At 45.3% G+C, this 23675-nt stretch overlaps 2 protein-coding genes across 4 annotated transcripts in view; one reads left to right on the top strand and one right to left on the bottom strand.

Moving 5' to 3' along the window:
• LOC107982503 (zinc finger protein 658B-like) overlaps positions 1 to 23675 on the bottom strand; it is a 75286-nt gene that overhangs the window by 9227 nt on the left and 42384 nt on the right. The window contains exon 1 of one of the 3 annotated variants that reach the window (XM_062966079.1): positions 4461 to 4558. The exons of the other annotated variants lie outside the window; for them this stretch is intronic. The gene's annotated coding sequence lies outside the window, so the exon portion shown is untranslated. Of the gene's footprint in view, positions 1 to 4460; positions 4559 to 23675 lie in introns of those variants that run through there. 3 annotated transcript variants of the gene reach the window in all.
• Positions 16907 to 21899, top strand: LOC134294555 (uncharacterized). Its single transcript, XM_062966090.1, has one exon. It carries the CDS (start codon positions 18094 to 18096, stop codon positions 20893 to 20895), a length of 2802 nt encoding a protein of 933 aa, XP_062822160.1. The 5' UTR covers positions 16907 to 18093; the 3' UTR covers positions 20896 to 21899.

Genomic DNA, 23675 nt, shown 5'->3' with positions numbered 1-23675 from the left:
ATGATTTAAAATACATGATAGCCATGTACAAATATGTGAGGGGAAGTCCTAGGGAGGAGGGAGGGAGCTTGTTTTCTGCTGCCCTGCAGACTAGGACGCAGTGGAACAATGGCTTCAAACTACAGGGAAGGAGATTCCACCTGAACATCGGGAAGAACTTCCTCACTGTGAGAAGGGCTGTTCGGCAGTGGAACTCTCTCTCTGCCCCGGACTGTGGTGGAGGCTCCTTCTTTGGAGGCTTTTAAGCAGAGGCTGGATGGCCATCTGTCGGGGGTGCTTTGAATACGATTTCCTGCTTCTTGGCAGAATGGGGTTGGACTGGATGGCCCATGAGGTCTCTTCCAACTCTACTATTCTAGGATTCTATGATTTAATTAATCCTTCTCCTCCTTCCTGTATTCTTCCTCCTTCTGCTTCTTGTCTTCCTTCCTTCCACTCTGCCTCCTCCTCCTATTCTTTCTCCGTCTTCCTTTTTCTTCATCCCCTTCTCCTCCTCCCTTATTTCTCCTTCTCCTCTTCCTTTTTCTTGCTCTCCGTCTCCCAAGAAAAGTAATGAAAGTCAGTGAAGCTGGCCATTGACCTGTGGGGTCCCACAAGGTTCCATTCTTTCCCCCATGCTTTTTAACATCTACATGAAACTGCTGGGTGGCCAGCTACTGGGCAATATACATTTAGTATTAATGCCAAGTTTTTTTTCTAAAAAAATCCTCTATGTTTGCAAATCCATTACAACCTGTACCCTCGGTTCTCTTCTAACACGAGAAATAAATCTATATATATAAAAGAGTGATGGAATTCGGGCACCGAGCAAAACAACAAAACTAAACACCCTCCAAACTCCAAATTTGCCCACAGAATCCATTATCCACGCCTCCAGGTTGAAACAACAAAACATTGGGTCAGAACCTCCACAGGATCCACTCACCCCACACTCCTCCAAAACAAGGGCGGGAGAGGGAATGCCCAGCTTGGCCTTTGCCCTCTCTCTGTGACCCCTCCTCCCATGACGTCACTCCCCGGCCGACCGACAACGGCCAGCTGTTCCCCGTGCGCACCCTGCTCGCAAGCCCCGCCCCCTGGGAGCCGGAGCCCCAGCTTCTCCTTCTGGCTGCCTCCTTCCCCTCACTCGCTGCCATCATCAGGATCCCTCACCAGAGCACCCTCCTGAGCTTCTTCACCAAGTCAGGGAAAACGCCAGGAAGTCACAGGTACCTCCTCCAGGCCAACTTGAATACCATTGAATAGGCTTGCAGCATCAAAGGCTGGCTGCTTCATACTTAGGGGACTCCATTGTCGGCCAACTTGAATACCATTGAATAGCCTTGCAGCATCAAAGGCTGGCTGCTTCATACTTAGGGGACTCCATTGTCGGCCAACTTGAATACCATTGAATAGCCTTGCAGCATCAAAACGTGGCTGCTTCATACTTAGGGGACTCCATTGTCGGCCAACTTGAATACCATTGAATAGCCTTGCAGCATCAAACCCTGGCTGCTTCATACCTAGGGGATTCCATTGTCGGCCAACTTGAATACCATTGAATAGCCTTGCAGCATCAAACCCTGGCTGCTTCATACCTAAGGGACTCCATTGTCGGCCAACTTGAATACCATTGAATAGCCTTGCAGCATCAAAGGCTGGCTGCTTCATACCTAGGGGATTCCATTGTCGGCCAACTTGAATCCCATTGAATAGCCTTGCAGCATCAAAGCCTGGCTGCTTCATACCTAGGGGACTCCATTGTTGGCCAACTTGAATACCCTTGCAGCATCAAAGCCTGGCTGCTTCATACCTATGGGGAATCCTCTTTATGCCACCTTCCATGCCACGAAGAAAACCCCACTAAGGACTACGCCACAGCAACGCGTGGCCGGGTACAGCTAGTACCCAAATAAAAAAATAAATACATAAGAAGGGAGGAGGAAGGATGGGAAGGAAGAATGGAGGAAGGAAGGGAGAGAAGGAGGGAAGGAAAGAACAAGGAAGTGATTGGGAATTGGAAAATATAGATATTTACACCTATATATTGTGTATACATAATAATAATAATTTTATTCTTATATCCCATCATCATCTCTCTCCCAGAAAGGACTCGGGGCGGCTTTCATGGGGACCAAGCCCAGCATAAACAAGGATTCCAAGGTAAAACACAATTAAAAAACGTATAGCAAATAAACAATATAATCAAAACAACTGAAATGAGAAAAAGTAAAAACACCATAAAACTATATAACCGACATCAACCGACCAGTAAGCGGAAAAAGTGGGCACGATCAGATCCGAGAAGGCAGGGCAAGGCCATGTGCAAAATGCCGACTATATTTATTTATTGACTACATTTATAGACTGCTTTTCTCCCCCTAAGGCAGGCATGGGCAAAGTAAGGCCCTGGGGAGGGTGGGGTGGATGTGGCCCCCTGGGCGCTTCCCTCTGGCCCCCTCCTCACGTTCCCTGTCCTCTTGGCATAAGGACAGGGTGGCCGGCCGCATCCTCAGGCCAAGAATTGGGGAGGAAGGCACGTGGTAGTGGAGAGAGGACCTCCTGGAGCTCTCCTGGCCACTGCGCGTCTCACCCTCCTCCCCATCCTTATGCCGGGAGGGTGGCTGGAGGGAGGCAGGCGGGCGGAAGGCGGCTGAGAGCCCTCTGAGCACCCTCGGCTGCGGCCTGCCTCGCCCTCCTCCCGGCATGATGCCCAGAGGACACCCAAGGGGGTCTGGGGAGGAGGGACCGGGCAGTGAGCAGATGGTTAAGAGCCAGACGCAAGAGATCACTGCTGAGCGAAAGAAAGGCCAAGGGTTCAAAGCCTGCATCCGATTGAGCTCCTGACCTTGTACTTGACTGTCACCCAGAGAGCACTGTCGACCCAACCAAGGATGGATCTGGACCAAACTTGCTGCAGTACCTTCACTGACACTATGACCCCCACGAGAATAGATTGGGACCAGACTTGGCCCAGAGAAGCCCCTTGACCAACTGAACACACTGCAGGGGTCGGTGGGAATAGAAATTGGTTTGGGGAGTTATAGTTCACCTGCAACCAGAAAGCACCGAACCCAGCCGAGGTGAGATCTGGACTACAGTGTAGCTGTGCATGCAGGCCTGGTTTAATAATAATAATAATAATAATAATAATAATAAATCTCTATTTACATCCTTCTCTTCTCCCTCTCGGGACCCAAAGCGGCTGAGAACGTATTGAAATCCCATAAACAACAGAGCAGATGGACAATGTAAACCAGGGGTCCCCAAACTACGGCCCGCGGGCCACATGCGGCCCGCCAGAGCTATTGATCCGGCCCGCGGGACAGTAGCTCCCTCCTCCTCCTCCGCCAAGAAAGGTGCGTGTGGCAAGGAGAAAGAGGAAAAGGCCTTTCCCTTCTCCCTCGCCCCGCGTGCCCCTTTTCTGCTGCCACTGCCACCGAGGAAGGAGCATGCAGGGCGAGCGAGCGAGGAGGCAGGGAAGGCGAGTGCCTTTCTCCCTCGCTCGCTCGCCCCGCGCGCTCCTTTCCCGCCGCTGCCGCCGAGGAATCCTCCTCCTGCACAATCCATGCCCATTAGGACACTGGAGTCCTCTGGGGGATGTTTACTCCAACCAGTTAAAACCTGACTTACAATCATGGGGTTTGATTTACACTGCTGCTACATGTTAAATTTGTGTTTGGTTTATGTTCTTTTTTTTATAATGGTGTGTTTTTATCTAGGTATTTTTGGTATGTATTTTATGTTTTGCACCCTACCTCTTGCTGTCAGAAGAGGTGGGTAATAAAACATTTATTATTATTGTTGTTGTTGTTAACACAACGACATAGTCTGACACAGCAAACAAGATATATATGCTGGATTTCGTATCACAAAATCACAAGTCGAACACTTCCCAAGCGTCTAGGACTGTGTGATGTATTTTCGGATGATGTGCGCAGATCCCATTATTATTATTATTATTATTATTATTGAGTGATTATCTGTCAGGAGTGCTTTGATTATGTTTTGGTGCACAAAAGCAAAAGGGGGTTGGACTAGATGGCCCAAGGGGTCTCTTCCAACCCTCTTTATTATTTTTTATGATGATGATGATGATGATGATTATTATTATTAACATTGACGCTGTATTTGTTCCCTTTTTGTCTTTTTTTACTTCATAATAAGATATGTGCAGTGTGCATAGGAATTTGTTCATAGTTTTAAAAACAAACACTATAGTTCGGCCCTCCAACGGTCTGAGGGACCGTGAAATGGCCCCCTGTTTAAAAAGTTTGGGGAGCCCGGATGTAAACACAACGGGAGAGACAGATGAAGGGAACCCACTGGAGCAGACCTTCAGGCCCGTGAGGCGTCCTGTGGAGACCCGTCTGGGGAGGAGGGCATCCTGGGAGTTGTAGGCCTCCCCCCCTCCCTCCCACCCCGAGCTCCTTCCGCCTCCCCCCCGGGCACCCCAGGCGAGCCTCCCTCTCCCCACAGACCTCTCTCTCTCTCTCTCTCTCTCTCTCTCCGTCCTCTTCCCTCCGCCTTCTTTCCCGCCTCACAGACACAGACCAGGCCTCAGGCCAGGCCAGGCGCCGCCATCTTCCTCCTCGTCCTCCTCCTTCCCCGGAGCCCGCCCCCGCCCCCTCCCATTGGCTGAGCCCGGACGCCCCGCCCACCGGAGGACCCCCATTGGCTGTCTGCCGCTCCTCCTCCTTTGATTGACGGGCGGCAGGGCGGGGCTCCTGAGCAGAGTTGCCCAACGTCACACTTCAAGTCCTGACGGAGTTTCTGGGGGTGAACCGGGCATGTTGGGAGTTGTAGTTAATAATACTTTTCAATAGCCAATAGGGGCCCGCTCGTGGGCGGGGCGTCACGGACTCGGCCAATGGGAGGGCGAGGGGCGGAGGAGGGGCGGGGCTTCTTCCTGGCTGGGCCTGCGCAGAGCCTCTCTCGCCGCCATTGTTTTCTGAGGCGTTTCCTCTGGAGCCGCGAAGGAGGAGAGAGAGAGAGAGAGAGAGAGAGAGAGAGAGAGGTTTGTGTTGATCTTGATATTCTGTCTGGATTGAGTGTCTCTGGGTCTCTCTGTGGGGAGGGGAGGGGGCGGGGCCTGCCTCCCTCCCGGAAGAAACGAGGCCTCAATGGCCGCCAAGGCCCCCCTCCCCCTCCCCCTCCCTTTGGACTTGTTTGTTTATGTGTTTATTGTTTACTGCATTTCTATCCCGCCCTTCTCACCCCGAAGGGGACTCCGAGCGGCTTAGAAATGATATGATATCCATTTAATGATATAATCATATTATACTATTGGATATACATGTAATATTAATAATAATATTGTGATGTAATACAATGTAATAGTAATTATAATTCACTATTATAATTCTATATTTATATTACATGCCATATTACTAATACTATTGCAATATAGTCGTATGACATAATATATTGTATGTATATAGACTTGTAATCCGCCCTGAGTCCCCTTCGGGGTGAGAAGAGTGGGATAGAAATGTCGCTAATGAATAAATAACCATGTGCATACAGTATACTATAATATTAGCATAGCACAATATCAGCATTATCTATTACTCTATTGTACTATACTGCTATATTATTTGCGATATTACATGTAGGTTTCAAAATTAACATAATCAGAGACCGTTCCCGAGATGGTGGGATCTTCTCTCCTGTTATTATTATATAATTCTTTTAATTTAGGTATTAATAAGGTTTTAATTTTTCTATAATATTCCACTCCCAGCCCATCCATTTCTGGAGTCTTCCCGGCTTTTAAATTATCTATAATTTTTCCAGTCTCTTTTTCTGGAATTAATTGTTCCATAATTAATGTTATCTGTTTCCTGGATCTTTATTTTCCAATATTTCTCAATATATTCCTCTATTTTACTTTTGGAGTTTTCTTTTGCCAAATATAGTTCTTGGTAAGATCTTGGAAAAGTTAATATTTTGTCTTCCATCCTTGTATGATTCTTACCTTCCTTGTCTTTAATGGATGTTATTAATTTTTTCCTTTCTAATGTGTGCTGCCTTGGCTAATAATTTGGAGTTTCTATTACTGTATTCAAAGTATTCTTGTTGTGAATGCGCCTTCGCAGACTGTGAATGATAGTGGTAGGATCAGGAGAGGAAGGAAAAGCCCTCGCGAGGAGGGCTCATTGGAGGATTTGTTTAGGAAAAGGGTCAGGGAGACTGATGGGGAGTCTTCTGAGCAGGATTTATGTGGGGATCCTGAGGTGGAAATGGATGCTGGGGAACAGGTGTTAACGGAGGAATTGGGCACGGACTGGGCACGGGCACCGGAGATGCTTGGGGACGAATCGGGGCCCATGGATACTGCTGATGCTGGGGAAGCTTGGGTGTCTTCAGAAGCAGATCCCACTTGGTCTGCTTGGAGGAGTGAGAGGGAGTCCACAGGTGTGGATAGAGTTGGGCACGGGCAGGATGATTGGGACTCTGATGAGGAATTAGGAACGCCTGGCCCAAGGGCATTGGCTGTGTGGAGTTCTGATTCAGATTAAGAAGTTGAGATACCTGCTCTTTGGACGTGGATAGTTTGGACGCCCAGGGAGACCTGGATATATTGGGGTTGTTTGGCCATTATACCTTGCGTGTGGCAAGGTGTTGCTGGGCGCCATTGGGTTTCCTGTGTGTGTTACTGAAGACTGAACTGGGACTTTGCAACGGATGTAAGTTTAATCTGGGTTATTCTGCAACGGAGGGCTGGAATTGTGTGGGTTTTCCTGGACTGCACTGTTATTGCTATTTTGTATTAGCTGCTGTTTGCCCTCGTTACTTTGGCTCTTTGTGCCATTTCGTGTTGTGACCTTCTTGGATGACTTCAACCTCTCGGACCTTGGACCGGAACTTGACTCGGCTTTGCTCTTTGCTCTCAATCCGTGGCTTGGCGTCGTTCTCTATTCCGTGGCTGTCTGCTGTTGTTGACTACTACCTTCACTCCTGATACCGACGCTGTCTGCTTATCCCGACTTCGGACCGGCTTGACGACGTTCTCCCGCTCTGCTCCTTTAACTCCTGGCTTGGCGTTTGCTTCTGCAGCAGCTTGGCGCTGCTGGTTTATCCCAACTTCGGACCGGCTTTACGACACTTTCCCGCTCTGCTCCTTTAACTCTTGGTTTGGTGTATGTTCCAGCAGCGGTTGCTGTGAGCTCGCCAGCGTCTCACTGTTTCGCTGTCTTTGCTGCTCTCAGCTGGGAGTTCCCTAGCTCAGTTTGTGCGTTTGTTTGTTTTGAACTCCTTTTTGTACTTTTGAGTTTTGGGAAAGGTTTGTGGGCTTCAATACTGCTTGCTTAGTTCATGCCTCCGTTTTTCAGCCCATTGTGAACTTTTGGGTCAAGTTCTAGAACTTTAAATTTAACCTGGATTATATCTCTGGCTAATCCGGATTATTTGCCAGTTCTTGTTTTTTGGTTTTTTTCCTGCTTGTTCTACTTAATAACACTGAAAGTTAAGTGTTTTAAGTCTTTTTAGTTTGTTGAGCTATTTTTTGGACTGTTGCTTTAATAAACTCTATTTTGCTCTCTAATTGGCGTCTGACTTTTCTGACTGACAATTCTCCATTTAAAAATATCAAAATTCTTTGTGCCTTTTCTTACTCTATTTTCTCATTGCTAATGTTTTTATATAGCTTTGTTTATCCTTTTCTAGCATATGTTTCATCTCTAATTCCTTATTCTAATCTTTTTTTCTTGTTTTCTTTAAATTTTGTTGTTTTTTAATAACATTCCTCTGGCTACTGCTTTCATTGTATCCCTTACCATCACAGTGTAGCAAATGATGATGATGATGATGATGATGATGATAAAACCTCATTTGTACCCTGCCACCATCTCTCCTAAGGGACTCGGGGCGGCTCACAGAAGCATTCCAAGTGCCCCGCATATAAACAACAATACACAAGTATAAATATAAAGACATAAGTAAAATCAACAGTACATATAAAATCCCACTAATAAAATTTTAAGAGTATGAAATTATAAAAATCCCTAAAATGCAGTAGAACCTGCAGAAGGCCAGCTAGCTGCCGTAACAGTCCAACTGAGGAGCAGTGCTTCATCAAGCTGAACATAGATTACTCAGGTCAATGGCCAGGGGTCTGAGCAGGTATCCCCGGCTTCACTAACTTTCATTAATTTTCCATATAAATTAATTTTCTTGGGAGAAGGAGAGCAAGAAAAAGGAAGAGGGAGGAAGAATAGAAGGAGGAGAAGAAGAAAGGAAGAAAAGAAGGAGGAGAAAGAATACAGGAAGGAGGAGAAGGATTAATTCTTATTTTAAAGGCTCAAATCCAATCAAAGGTTATTTCAGATCACTGTCCAACTACAATAGACATAGAAAAAAGAAGCAGTAGGAGGAGGAATAGAGGAAGGAGGAGAAGGAAGAGAAGAAAAAAAGGAGTGGGACTAGGGGGGAAGAAGAAGGGCGAAAAGGTGGCCCCAGGTGTGGCTGCGGGTCAGAAGCGGAGAGGCATCCGTCCCTCCAAGGCCTGGCTTGGGGAGGCCAAGGTGTTGAACCCACAGAGGCCTGCCAGAAGCTGGGGCCCAAAGGGGCCCCCGAAGTGACCTGGGAATGCGTGGCTGGGCAGGAGAGGGTTCAAAGGCCTCCGCCTTTCCCCATAGAAACCCCTTTTCTTTCCTTCCTTCCCTCTCTGGCCGTGTTCCGTCTTCTCTCTCCTTCTCCGCCTTCTCTTCCTTTTGAGTTGAGCTGGGATCACGGTGGCAGCGAGGGCCAGGACCCTTCTTGAGGCAACGAGGCCGCATTTGAGGGAGGGCAAGCTCATGCCTCTCCACTGGTGGGTGCGCTGAGGGAGAAGGGCCTGGCTCCCCTCCCTGTCAGCCTCGACTTCGCTCAGGTGAGCGAGGACGGCAAGGAGGGGGCTGGCGAGGAGGGGGAGCCGGGCACTTTTCCCTCAGCATATCCGCCGGTGGTGAAGAATGGGGACCTCTTTGCCCTTCCTCAAGTAGGGTCTTGTAACCTCAGGGAGGTGCCCACCTTCATTCAGTCACAAGGACAAGGACTGCAAACGGTGAGGGCTGCCCATCAGCAACACCCGCCTCCCTCCTTCTCTCCCTCAGTATAAGCCCGAGTATAAGCCAAGGGGGGCTTTTTCAACATTAAAAACATGCTGAAAAGGCCAGCTTATGCTTGAATATACGGTATTTGTTTGCAGTTCTATCGTTAGTATTACAAACCTTCCTTCTACATCTGTCTTAACCATTTGAGAGTTTGGGGAGATAGAATACCAGGCTATTTCTTTGGGAAGTTCCCTCTGAGGCCAGTTCTTCTCCCAGTCGTTTTTGTTTTCAGCCGTATAGAATCAAGGGATAACATTTCAGGCCATCTGGAGGCCCCTTGAAGTCTTCTTCCCAAAGGCATCCAGGGAAGACCTTTTCTCTCCATGGCCTCGAGTTTTCTTAGGATTTCTTTGAGCCTAGCTAGTTCTTCTTCTGTTGCTGAAAATCTTCCCCTGGATGGAGGAAAAAGAGGAGTTGGCTGGAAGGAGACTTTGTGGCTGGAGCTGTGCCTGTCTTTGCATCTCATCATGGGCTCTACCGAGGGAACCATGTTTGGGTCTGACCCAGTGGCCCTCTAATATGGGGAAAGGGTTCAGTTCCTTCCGTGATTCCTTCCTTCTCTTATCCTGTCCTTCTGTGTTTCCTCCCTTCCATCTTTCCTTTCTTCTTTCCTTTTTCGCTTTGTTTACCTTGAGCCAGAGGTATGTGGCTTCATGTCTAACCTTTTGCTTCTTCTTTCTTGACCAGGACATGAGAGTTCTCTGGAGCCACCCCTGCCGTGATGGGAAACGAACCAGCTTCTAGTCGATATTGAGGCATTTGGAAACCAAAGTGCAGGAAGGAAACCAGTCCTCTAGGAAAAAGGATTCCTCTCAAGGGGCTGATCCTGCAGAATTCCTACATTCACTTTGGATTATACAGTAGAACCATAGTGCCAGAAGTGACTGCATGAGGCACCCAATCCAGGCCTCTGCCGTGCAGGAAAAGTGCAAAGTACCCCTGACAAACGAGCATCTAGCCTCTGTTTAAAAGATCCCAAAGGAGCCTCCACTACATTTTGAGGCAGAGCGCTCTACTGCTGAACAGCTCTTACAGTCAAGAAGTTCTTCTTAATGTTCAGATGGAATCTACCTTCCTGCAATTTGAACCCAGTGCTGTGAGTAATCAGAAAGGGAAGAACAAGATTCATGTATCCATATTGGAATTAAATGTACATAGCACTGTTGACATGGAGGAGAAAGCATATAAATGTATCGAATGTGGAAAGAGCTTTAGTAAGCATGGAAAGCTGAAGAGACATCAAAGGACTCACACTGGGGAGAAACCCTATAAATGCCTGGAGTGTGGACAGAGCTTCACTCAGAAGGGACACTTACAAACACATCAAAGGACTCACACTGGGGAGAAACCCTATAACTGCCTGGAGTGTGGACAGAGCTTCGCTCATAGTTCAGCTCTACGTAGACATCAAAGGACTCACACTGGGGAGAAACCCTATAACTGCCTGGAGTGTGGACAGAGCTTCACTCAGAAGGGGAACTTATATACACATCAAAGGACTCACACCTGGGAGAAACCTTATAAATGCCTGGAGTGTGGACAGAGCTTTGCTCAGAGTTCAGGACTACGTTCACATGAAAGGACTCACACTGGGGAGAAACCCTATAACTGCCAGGAGTGTGGACAGAGCTTTGCTCGTAGTTCAGGATTACGTTCACATCAAAGGACTCACACTGGGGAGAAACCCTATACATGCCTTGAGTGTGGACAGAGCTTTGCTCGTAGTTCAGGACTACGTACACATCAAAGGACCCACACTGGGGAGAAACCCTATAAATGCCTGGAATGTGGACAGATAGAATGAGGCTTTTAGTCACGTATCCATGTCTGTTTGTTCAGTTGTGTGTCTATGTAGGTAACTCGTTAGTCTGTTTCTTATTTCGTTTTGTATCTCATGTAGTAGTTACTTTAATGTGTAGTTGAAGCATTATATATAATTTCTGCCTTTTTGGTATTGTTGCTTTTAATATCTCATTTTATTTTTTTATTTTTGCAAAAAAAAAAAAAAGGGATTTATAAGGGTCAAAACGGCTGAAACTGGAGGGGTGGGTAGATCTGGTTTTAGCCAAAATGGGGTTTAATGTTTAATCTCGAGCGCCTTTGAAGATCATTTCCTTCCTTGGTGTTGGTGGCATGGGTTTGGATTCCGTTGTCTTGCTTCAGACATTATTATTCCTATTATGCTTTATAGTACATGTATTCACTGCTTTGATCACCATCTATTCTTTTTCACTGTCTTGGCTATCCCGCAAATCCCTCCAGTGTGTTCTTTTGGTCATCAGGGTTGTGTGTGCTAAGTTTGGTCCACATCCATCATTGGTGGGCTCTTTGGATGCAGGGCGAACTACAACTCCCACACGGGTGGGTCAGTCCCCAAAACCCTCCTGTATGTTCTGTTGGTGCTGGGTGTCTGTGTGCCAGGTTTGGTCCTGATCCGTCATTGGTGGGGGTTGCAGATCCAACGTCAGCTGGATTCAGTGCTCTCTGGATAAGGGTGAACTACGACTCCCACACGCCAAGGTCAATCACTCCCAAACCTCACCTGTATGCACAGTTGGCCATGCTGGGTCTTTGTGCCAAGTTTAGTCATTCACTTGTTTTGTTCTGAGCCCAAAGGTTTCCTGTTCTTTGGATGCCGAGTGTTCAGGGAAGAGTGAGGTCTGTGAGATCCAGGAGGCCCTTCAGAGACCACGTCTGGTTGCTTTGCTGGGAAGTCATGCAAACACGTTCGCACAAACGGGAAGGTTGGAAGATTTGGTTCATACAGATTTTAAGTTAATCACTTTTAAAAAATAGAAGATAAAATTTGGAAACTTGAATTATTAAGTCTGGAGTTGAAAACATGACACAATTCAGACAGTGGTTTGTGACACAACATCAACACTTCTAGTGAACTACAGCTCCCACCATGGTGGGTCAGTTCCCCCCAAACCCCTCCAGTATATTAAGTTAGTCTTGGTGGTTCTGTGTGCCACGTTTGGTCTATTGTCGGTGGTGGTCCCAGTGTCTCTGGATGCAGGTGAACTCTAAATCCCAGTGTCTACAACTCCCAAAGGCCCGCCCAAAGCCTACCAGTCTTCCAAATTGGCCATATCGGGTACGCTTGCCAGGGATATCCGCACCAGGCTTATCCTACCTTTGATACACAAGCACCCAGGCCGTTCAGGAGACTTTTATACCTCCCTGCTACTTGTAGATACTCATTCAGCTACAAATGACAATGTTGCAAAGTTTTGTGTGTACAAAGTCCGCCGGGGATGACGGTCCCAAAAGTGACCCATGTCTCCAGTAATCATCTCTCTTGGTTCTCCCTCCGCTGCCTTGTGAGGCGAAAACAAAGCCGCTTCGGCCTCTTCTTCTCTCCCTTCTCTTTAGGAAGTAGAAGGAGGGATTTATAATATTAATTTATGATTTATGCTATTATTTTAGTGTTTATTTAAAAAACGTGAAACAGCGAGGGCGCGAAAAGCAAGGGAACGCTGTATCGTGATGTCAGGAGCCACTGCATAGGAGGCAAGAGCTACTCGCTCGCTTATGACGTTGTGACGCCTCTAAGCTGCGAGAGCACTGGGAACCAGACACGGAGGCCAATAAACAATCTAATATCTTTATTAAGGAAATAAGCAGAGTATTTAGTCCAGAAATAGTCCTTTTAGGAAAGGTCAAATATAGTCCAATAATATAAAGTTAGATGTCCAGTATTAGAGTTCAAAGTTTTAAATCCAATAACCGAAACACACTCAAACTTCCAAGCAGTTTGAGTGGGGAAATGAGCAAGGTCTTTCAAGAGTCCCAGGTTCAATGTCCGAGGCTAGGATAACAAGGCAAGGCAAAGTTGGTCGTGGTGGAACTGAATCGCAGTCCAGACTTGGCAGGGAGACGAGACGCAACGCCCGGTCTACTTGAGAGTAGCGCGCCGCAGGAACTAGAGACGATGTTGGTTTCCCAACTGACACGTTGACACCGCGATGGCCATCCTGCGCGCAGAACTTTTATGGGGCTTCGAATCTCCCCTCAAACCAGGTGCCTGAACACTTTTTCCTAAGGGAAACGGACTGAAGACAACAACTTGCCAGATGCAAACCTCCCTGGAAACTCTCAAGGGAATCGGTTTAATTAGCGTCCTCTCTCTCTGCTAATCTCGCGCTTTTCCTCCTTTTTGCCTTCTCAGAGCGGAATGTTTTCACAAACAATCTCCTATCAAAAGAAGCACTCTCCGGGGGACCAGGCTCTGTTTCAAGGGCTTTTGTAATTAACTTTGGGCTAAAACTGTTAACAGGGGACATCTGGAAAGGAGCAGAATCTTGCTGAGTTGGCACAAACCCCATATGTTTTTCAGTCTGATCCATAATGGCTGCGGGGTCATGACTCAAGGGTCCGTGAGACATCACAGACGTCAGGAGCCCCCCCTCCCTCTTACGCGGCCTCTTCAGCACAACAGGGGGCGTTTTCACCATAGAGCTGAGTGGCGTGAGGGATAAATACTGTAAATAAATAAATAAATAAATAAAGCGTGCAGCCAGGCTGAGTTGCATTCCTTGGGAGTTCAAGCCTCAACAATCATAACAATATTCTGTCCTGTTTGGGAACCTGACCACTTCCCAGACGAGGCCTCGGTTCCAGAAGGAAGGGCCTCCTTCCGCGCTAAAGAGCGTCCCTCCAACGGAGGCCTCAAAGGCTGTCGCGACCCCAGCCGCCACTCCGGCCGAGACACAGTCCCCTTTGTCCCTACAAAGCAAAGCCAAAGGGGTCATCGGGCCCCATCTGAGGATGCCTGCCATAGATGTGGGCGAAACGTAAGGAGAGAATACTTCTAGAACATGGCCATACAGCCTGGAAAACATACAACAACCCTGTGATCCCGGCCACACATTCGGCTTCAAAAAGCCATGTCATTGAGACTGAACCCTGCAGGACCCCACAAAGCAATGGCTGCCAGGCTGAGAAGGTGTCTCCCAACAACACCCCCAGGAAGGACTGCTAAGCGGTGCCCCCAAGCCCCATTCCCATGAGGCATCCCAGAAGGAGACCGTGGTCTAAGGTATTGAAGGCCCCTGAGAGGTCCAAGAGAACCAAGAGGGACACCCTCCCCCTGTCTAGGTCCCTCTGCTCCTCCCCTCCTCCCCACACGAGGAGCGAAGAAGACTCACCGGGATGTGGACCAAACAAGGCGGCACAGGTACAGGCTGCAAAGGCAACGGGCAAGGAGCAAGAAGAGAGAGAGAGAGAGAGAAAGAGAAAGAGAGAGAGCGACTGCCTTCCTTCCTTCCTGCTGTGAACGGGAAAGTGAGCTTCCGAAGGGAACGGCCTTCAGAGGGAGATGCTGCAGCGCATCACAAGGGTCTCCATGGCGCCCCCTGCAGGCACGGAACAGCCATCCAGGGAGGAAGGGGGGAGGGAGGGAGAGCTCAATTGATGGGCAGGACCAGAGGAAAGGCAGGAAATCCATTATCATAATAATATAATAATAATAGTAATAATAATAATAATAATAATAATATAAAAGGAATATAATAATATATAATATATTATGTTGTGACTGCGCCTTCGGGGATTATGGTTGATGGGGATGGAATTCGAAGAGGAAGAAAAAACCCTCGTGATGAGGGTTCACTGGAGGAGTTGCGCAGGAAGCAACTTAGAGAGCTATATGGGGGATCTTCTGAGGAAGATTCAGATGGGGAGATGGATGCTGAGGAACAGGTGGTGGCTGGGGAAGCGGGCACTGAATGGGCACAGCCACCGGAGATGTCTGGGGATTTGGGGTCTATGGATACTTCTGAACCTGGGGTTTCTGCAGGAGCTGATCCCAATTGGGATGCTTGGAGAAGGGAGGATGGTTCTTTAAGTGTTCATGGGGCTAAGTGTGGGCAGGATGATTGGGACTCCGACGAATTGCTAGGTACTCCAGATCCACGAGCTCTAGCTGTGTGGAGCTCAGACTCTGAGTAGATTTGGGACACCTGGTGTTTGGGTGTGAGTGTTTGGTCACCCAGGAGGAAGGGGAATAAAATGGGAATGTTTGGCCACTGCACTTTGCGTGTGGCAAGGTGTTGCTGAGGCGCCATTGGGATCTCTGTGTTTCCATGAAGACTGGACTTGGACTATGATTTGAATCTGCTGTTATCACCTAGCTTGGCTCTCGCTGTGTCTTATCGTGGACCTGTTTTGGATGACTGCACCCTCTTCAGACCTTGGATCAGAATTTGACCTTGCTACTGCCTTCGCCCTGTGATTGATGACTACTATCGGCTTTTGACTCCTGGCTTGCTCTTTGGACACCGCTGTTATCTCCTGACCTGACCTTGGAATCCCGGACGACGTCTTTTCACCATCCTTTTGGAGCCTTTGGCTTTATCCACATTGTGGAAGCAGTCTACTGCATTCTTAGTTTGTTTGTTTGTTTCCTGACCAATTTGATGTTTTCTTTTGGGAACTGTCCCTTTGAAAACTACAGAGCCGGCTGGCAGGGCTTGGACTCAGAAAGTGCAGTTTGCACTAAGTTTGTTTAGCCTTGTTTTTACCTGCTTGTGTTGCTGAATTATATTTCTGTTTGAACTGCTCTTGAAGCACTGATAGTGAAGTGTTTCAAGGTTTTTTCTGTGTTAACATTACTTTTTGGCTTATCTGCTGAATAAACTCTATTTTTGTTCGCTAATTGGCGTCTGACTCTTGACATATTATAATAATTATTATATTCTATAGTAATTATAATTTGACTTTAGTCAAAGCACAGGATCATATATTTTGGCAAAGGGTAGATTTCCGTGAAGCCCAAAGGAGTGGATCGACGACAAATCGGATAGGATAATTATAATATAATATTATGATAATATAATAATATATTAATATACATAATATAATAGTTGTACTATACTATAATGGCATAATATATAATATAATATGTTATAAAATAATAATGTAATATAATATTATTTATTTATTTACAGTATTTATATTCCGCCCTTCTTTCTCACCCCGAAGGGGACTCAGGTCAGATCACATTATGTACATTCAGGGCAAACATTCAATACCCATCTACACATAGAACCGAGACAGAGACAGACGCAGAGGCAATTTAACCTTCTCCTGAGGGGATGTTCGATTCTGGCCACAGGGGGGAGCAGCTGCTTCATCATCCACTGTGACGGCACTTCCTCATTCCAACGTCGTAAATTACTTAAATTTGCCTCCCCACTTTATAGGAGGTACCTTATTTCCTACTTGATAGATGCAACTACCTTTCGGGTTGCTAGGTCAGCAACGAGCAGGGGCTATTTTTTATATTTTAATTGACAGGTGCTCACCCTGCCACGGGCTGGCCTCGAACACATGACCTCATGGTCAGAGTGATTTATTACAGCAGGCTGCTCACCAGCCTGCGCCACAGCCCGGACCTAGTAATAATATAAAAACACATTATAACACTGAATGAAATAATAATACATGGTAATACTATAATATAGTAAAAAGGTAAAGGTTTCCCCTGACGTTAAGTCCAGTTGTGACCGACTCTGGGGGTTGGTGCTCATCTCCATTTCTAGGCCGAAGAGCCGGCGTTGTCCATAGACATCTCATGTGGCCATAGGCATGACTGCATGGAGTGCCATTATCTTCCTGCCAGACCTATTGATCTACTCACATTTGCATGTTTTTGAACTGCTAGGTTGGCAGGAGCTGGGGCTAACAGCGGGCGCTCACTCCGCTCCCGGGATTTGCACCAGGTACCATTTGGTCCGCAAGTCCAGCAGCTCAGCGCTTTAACACACTGTGCCACCAGAGGCCCCTATATTATATTATAATATAATTTAGAATAATAATGTAATATAATTGTAGAGAAGTTATGTGTTAAACAGAGATTATTGATATGATTTTATTTATTTGTTTGTTAAAGAAAAAAAGAGTTATATATTAGCAAGGAAAAGCCTAACATGGAAACTAGCTGGAAGCAGCATTTGGTAGGTTGCCATGGTAACACAGCTTCCCTTGGGAGAAAAGGGGCGTGGCTAAGATGACAGTTGGAGCATATTCCCTTTTAAAAGTGGAGTTGCTGTGAGGGTTTTAAAAAGGAGTGGCTGTTAGGGGTTTGAGAAGAAGAGTTGCGGTTAGGTTTTGGAAAGATTAGGAGCTGGGGAAATCAGCTAAGGACGGCAGCTTATGGTCACTCAGGGGAAAGGCTGGGAATATAAGCTGACCAGGGGAGTTTAGTATACTGTGTTGAAGAGAAGTTATTTAAGAAATATCCATTCAAGAAAGACTACATTGTAACTTAAGATCCGGAACGTTTACTGATTGAAACCATACGCTTATGTACCAAAAATAAACTTGAATTTTGTTATTGTTCATAAAGATAAGTCTCCTTGCCTCTCTGTAAGCCTGTTACCTCACGTTGGTGGCAGTTACCGTACCTATCTATATAAGTTACCGTACTTTCCTATATAAGTTACCCTCTTTACTCATTTAAACCCAATCAGTTCCGTTATCCTTCCTTATCCACTAAATCATCCCTGTCATACATTCACACATCCTCCATCCCTCCCTCTCACACGTGCACACATCTCCTGAATTGGAGGCAGCAGTGGGATTTAAAGACAAAGATTTCCCCTGCCTGAGTTGAGTACCACAAATTGGGCTCTCTTCAATTGGGGGCAGCGGTGGGATCAAAAGGATTCCATCCCTGTCACCTCAGTTCTCTTCAATTGGTGGCAGCGGTGGGATAGAAAAGGATTCCATCCCTGTCACCTCAGTCCTCTTCAATTGGTGGCAGCGGTGGGATTCAGAAAAAGATTCCTTCCCTGCCTCACCTCTCTTCAATTGGTGGCAGCGGTGGGATCAAAAGGATTCCATCCCTGTCACCTCAGTCCTCTTCAAGTGGTGGCAGCGGTGGGATAGAAAAGGATTCCATCCCTGTCACCTCAGTCCTCTTCAATTGGTGCCAAGCGGCGGGATACGTTTAACATCTCAAACTAAGTGCCTTGAGACCGCATAGTAAGAAATCGTGAGGTAAAATTTAAGGAAAATGGCTACTAGACTACAAAAGAAATTAGCAGGAGAGGCTAGTGAATACCAAGGAGATAGTTCGGACTCTGAGCAAACCCCTGAGACAAGGGAAACCCTTAAATATAAAATTGAATTGAGAAAATTAGAATTGGAGGATAAGCAAAGAGAAAGGGAGGATAAGCAAAGAGAAAGGGAGGATAAGCAAAGAGAGAGAGAATGGGAGGAAAAACGATGGCAACTGCAGAAGGATACAGAAATAGAACTGAAACGAATGGAATTACAAAAAGCCAGTCAGACTGAGGAAAAGGAGAGAGAGTTGAGAATGAGGGAATTGGAATTGGAAAAAGAGAAATTGGCACTGTCTCAACCACACATTATTAACCAAGAAGGGAATGGTAGGACTGAAGCGTCTGATCTACTTCTGAAGAGATTCCCAAAGTTTAATAAAGATGATGATGTGGAAAAGTTTTTGATTTCTTTTGAGAGGTGCTGCAGAGATTTTGAAATTGATGAAGGAAAATGGATGCTTTATTTAAGACCCCAAATTTGTGGGAAATTGTTAGAAATATATGGTGATGTACCTGAAGAGTCACACCGAGATTATAATTTCTTTAAAAAGCAGGTACAACAGAAATTGCAACTCACACCTGAGTTTTATCGTTTAAAATTCAGATCTCTGAGGAAAGAAAAGCACCAAAGCTTCGCACAAGTAGCTTCAAAACAGGCTCAATTATTTGATAGTTGGCTCAGAACCTCAGAAGTGGAAACTTTTCAACAGCTGAGGGAATTAATTAAGTTGGAACAACTGTTTCAATTAGTGCCCTCAGATTATCGGTGGTTAGTTCAAGACAGAAAGCCATCAACTGCCAATGAAGCGGCTTCAATGACAGACCAATTAATCACTCTGAGGGAAGGATTTAGGAACGATGAGGGACTAAGTGAGAGAAGGCAGAATAAACCGCCATTTTTCAATTATCAAACACACACACAATACAAAAAGACGCCTGCCATAGAAAACACCGCCTACAGGAGGCCTGAGGTAATTAATCAGACCAAACCTGAGGTAAAAGCAAGGTGCTATCAGTGTGGGAAGTCTGATCATCTAAAATACCAATGTCCTCTTTTAAGAAGAGATAAAACATCCTTCTTTATGAATAAAGAGCCCAAAGAAAATACTCTTAATAGGGATATTAAGTTGCTAAGCAGTACTGAAACAGTTCCTAGGGAGAAACAATGTTTATTTATTTTATCCGATGATTTTTCTGAAGATTATTTTGAGCCTATCACTATTGTGAACCAACAAAAACAAGGTTGGAGGGATACAGGATCCCAGGTGTGTGTTATCCACCCAAAATCGGTACCTCAGAAATATCAAAAGCCCACCTCTGAGATAAATCTAAAGGGTTTGGGACCAGCTGTACCAGCTGAGGTAGTATCTCTCCCAATTGAATACAATGGATGGAAAGGGATCTGGGACTTTGCAATTAGTTCAGATATCCCTCATGAATGTTTAATCGGCAATGACCTAGCTAGACAAGTTAAGAACTGGAAAAAGTTGTGTGAGAAGAAGGAAAATTACAACAGAAGCCCTATTCAGGAAGCAGTGTGCTTACCTATTCAACCGGAATCTGAACAGGGTCCAGAATCCAGTTCCACCATTACCGAAATTGTTAGTAAAACAGGGGGAGTTCAAGAAATTAAACAAGCTCAGGAGGAAGATGAATCCCTGAAGCCTTTGTTTAAGCAAGCTGAAAGTTTACCAGAATCAGCAGGAGAACTACCCAATAAATTTGTCACAAAAGATGGTGTGTTTTACAGAGAAAGCAAAAGTGTGGAATCAGAAGAAAGGTCAGAAATACATAGTCAGAGTTTCACTGAAATTGAAAGGCAAGCGCAGGTGGCTGAGAAACTGAAGGAGCAACAGGCTGCGGAGTACAAGAAGCAAGCAGATGAAGCCTTAGTGGCCTCCATGAGACTGACGTATCAAGAGCTACACGTTGATCGGAAAAAGGAGGAGAAAAAACTTCAAAACCTGGAAGGGAAGAAGTGGGAACAGGCAGAGCGGCTGGGCATGGGCTTGGTGTCCAGGAGCTCTATTTCTCACTCTGTCCTCTCTGAGATGCAAGTGATAGAACAAGAAACGCCAGTGACTACAAAGTCCACACAGTCCCAGCTAGATCTCTTTGAAGACATCGGAAGCTTCACATCTGGACCACCAAAGTACAAAGATAATCCTTTTTCATTAGGCGATGCCTTCAGCTCACAGTGGGAGACAGACAACTCCTCTTGGGAAATGAACAAAGGGGAAGAGGAGGCAGACATTGCCATCTCCAGCATCCGGCCTATTGGTGACAGACCCATTAACAGAAGAGAGACAGAGAGCAAGATATCAGTAGTGGAGTCCAATGAAGCTCAGCAGAAGTTTGCAGGGGCCAAAGTCATCTCATCTGATATGTTCTTTGGACGGGAAGCTGATACAGTTCCAGTGGCTGAATATTTGACCGATCTTCAGTCAACAATGAGAGTGGCAAGAGACATCGCACAAGAACATCTAGCTGTAGCCCAGCAGAGACAGAAGAGCTACTATGACAGGTCAGCCAAACCAAGAAGCAAGCGGAGGTTATTTTTCGATGGAGAGAGTGGTAAAGACCCTGACGTGATGGGGATTGGTAGTTTTAACCATCAACCGTTTACTTTCAAGATTCTACAAAAATGCTTGGACTATGTTTCGCAGGACTTCTTAAATGACTCTTGGAAGTTTCGCAAAAAGACATTTTGGGACAGAGAGAGTTCATTGTGTTGCTGGGAAGGACGAGTGTAATTATCCCCAACAACATGTTAACCTCTGGAATGCTCCGCAGAAGGAAACATCGATGAACTGTGCCAGGTGGCATGAAGAAGATCCCTATGAAATGTACTGAGTATCGGAAGATGTTTAGTCCAGTGTATAAATAAAGACTTGGGGAATAACCCTGAATGAAAATTAAACTGTTACAAATATGATTTATGGAAAATGTATTTTTAAAATGTCTTTTGATTTGAGGTTGTGAATCTTAACAATGGGAAAGATGACCAATACGTTTATGGTTTGTATGTTGAATGGTGACAATGCCATGACTGTATGGTAAGATATGGACATGTTATGTGTATATGCAACAGTGAAGGTTTGTATTTTATGATTTATGTATTGTATCTAACTTTGTGTTTTATTTCAGGAATACTGTTGTGTATGTATATATGTATTTATTAATTATTTTTGCCCATTCTAGGCATAGAAAAGGCAAAAATAATCTTTCTTAGGGGGGAGGTGTAAGGATGTTATGAGTTAATGGGAATTATTGATATGATTTTATTTGTTTATTAAAAGGAAAAAGGGGAATTATGTATTGATGAAGACAGGTCTCACATGGAAGCCAGCTGTGTTCAGCGGGTTGCCATGGCAACGTAACCTCTCTCTGGAGGAAAAAGGGGGCGTGGCTAAGATGACAGTTGGAGCATATTCCCTTTTAAAAAGTTCAGTTGCTGTGAGGGTTTTAAAAGGAGTGGCTGTTAGGGGTTTGAGAAGAAGAGTTGCGGTTAGGTTTTGGAAAGATTAGGAGCTGTGGAAATCAGCTAAGGACGGCAGCTTATGGTCACTCAGGGGAAAGGCTGGGAATATAAGCTGACCAGGGGAGTTTAGTATACTGTGTTGAAGAGAAGTTATTTAAGAAATATCCATTCAAGAAAGACTACATTGTAACTTAAGATCCGGAACGTTTACTGATTGAAACCATACGCTTATGTACCAAAAATAAACTTGAATTTTGTTATTGTTCATAAAGACAAGTCTCCTTGCCTCTCTGTAAGCCTGTTACCTCACGTTGGTGGCAGTTACCGTACCTATCTATATAAGTTACCGTACTTTCCTATATAAGTTACCATCTTTACTCATTTAAACCCAATCAGTTCTGTTATCCTTCCTTATCCACTAAATCATCCCTGTCATACATTCACACATCCTCCACCCCTCCCTCTCATACGCGCGCACATCACCACAGTTCTCCTCAGTTGGAGGCAGTGGTGGGATTCAGAAAAAGATTCCTCCCTGCCTCACCTCTCCTCACTAATTAAGGAGAAAAATGTGGTCACTTTCAAGAAATGTTGGAACTAAAATAACTTTTCATGTCAACAATAGGGGCATATGTCAAATGTAAGATTTATGAATGAGAATAAGTGGTACCAGAGGCAGAAGTGTGTTTGTCTACATGGAGTAAAATAATACGGTATAAAAACCAACGAATAGAGTGTGAGGTTTGTAGAAGTAGACCCATGTCTGTCTGTTTTTCAGTTGTTGGTGTAGTTTGTGTCTATGTAGGAATGTGTTTTGTTGGTATTTGTTTCTAATTTAGTTTTGTACGTTGTTGTAGTAGCTAGTTAGTTAGCCGCATAATTTTAGCATCATACATTATATAATTTCTCCTTTGTGCAATATTATTGTTTTTTACTTTAAAATTATTTTATAAAAAGGTGGCAAATTTAGAAAGGTTAAAAATTCTGAGACTGGAGTGGCAGATAGATGTGATTTTAGACCCATGTGGGGTTTACTGCCCAATTTATTTTGCCTTTAAGATTGGCCACATAGCTCTGGAGTTGATTGTTATCCTGTCAGTGATGCAGAAAGGAGACATCCCCAGAACTTCTGCCTGCCAGCCAGGATTATATAAATCCTCCTCTGCCTATCTCACATGAATTATCCCGTTCTCAATTTTTGCTGGCTTATCAATAAATTGAGTGGCAACCCTTCAGTTGAGCTCGGCAGCGCAGCTACACAGCTTTATTTACACAAGCATATATCCCAGGGTTGTTCACACAGCTAACTATGGTAGTGAAATACAGTAACACCCCAAATCCACAAACGGGGTTTATTGGGCCTACTCCATCATGAGATCACCACAAGTTCATCTGATGGCTGTCAGTGAAGCATCAACTATGGGGTTGGATAATCATCAGCATAGAATAAAGATGAGGAACTACCCTCCGGAAACTTACATTGGTAAGCATTTAAAGTGGATAAAAACTTATTTGATAATAAGTTTTGATACTATGGATATACCATAACTTGAAACTGTTTTGGACTCTGGAGATGACCATGTTATTGCTAAGTTGTATAAACTTTTGTTGAAACATGAAATGGAGGAGGTGAAAGATTGTGTGGTCAAGTGGGCACAACATTTTGGTAAACGAATTCAAAGGGAACAACGGGAAAGGGTCTGGACAAAGAGTGTGGAATTTGCACTGAGTAAAAATACTTTTTATAACATGATGTTTAGATGATACCTGACACCAGAAAGGATGGCGAAGATCTGTAACAACAGTTGTCGATTGTTGGAAAAGTGGGGGAAAGGTGGGCACTTTTTATCATGTGTGGTGGTCAGGTAAAAAGGCCCAGAAATACTGGGCACAAATACATATGATTTTAGAAGAAATGGTTAAAGTCAAATTTGAAATGAAACCTGAACTCTTATCTGCTTGGGATGTGAGATGAACAACTCGATAGGAAATGTGGGAGGTGATCGCTATAGGTGAGAACGGCAGCAAGAATGACCTGCGTTCAAAGATGGA

Source organism: Anolis carolinensis, unplaced genomic scaffold (assembly GCF_035594765.1).
Source record: "Anolis carolinensis isolate JA03-04 unplaced genomic scaffold, rAnoCar3.1.pri scaffold_17, whole genome shotgun sequence".
Lineage (NCBI taxonomy): Eukaryota > Metazoa > Chordata > Lepidosauria > Squamata > Dactyloidae > Anolis > Anolis carolinensis.
This window is presented reverse-complemented; position numbering and strand designations above follow the sequence as displayed.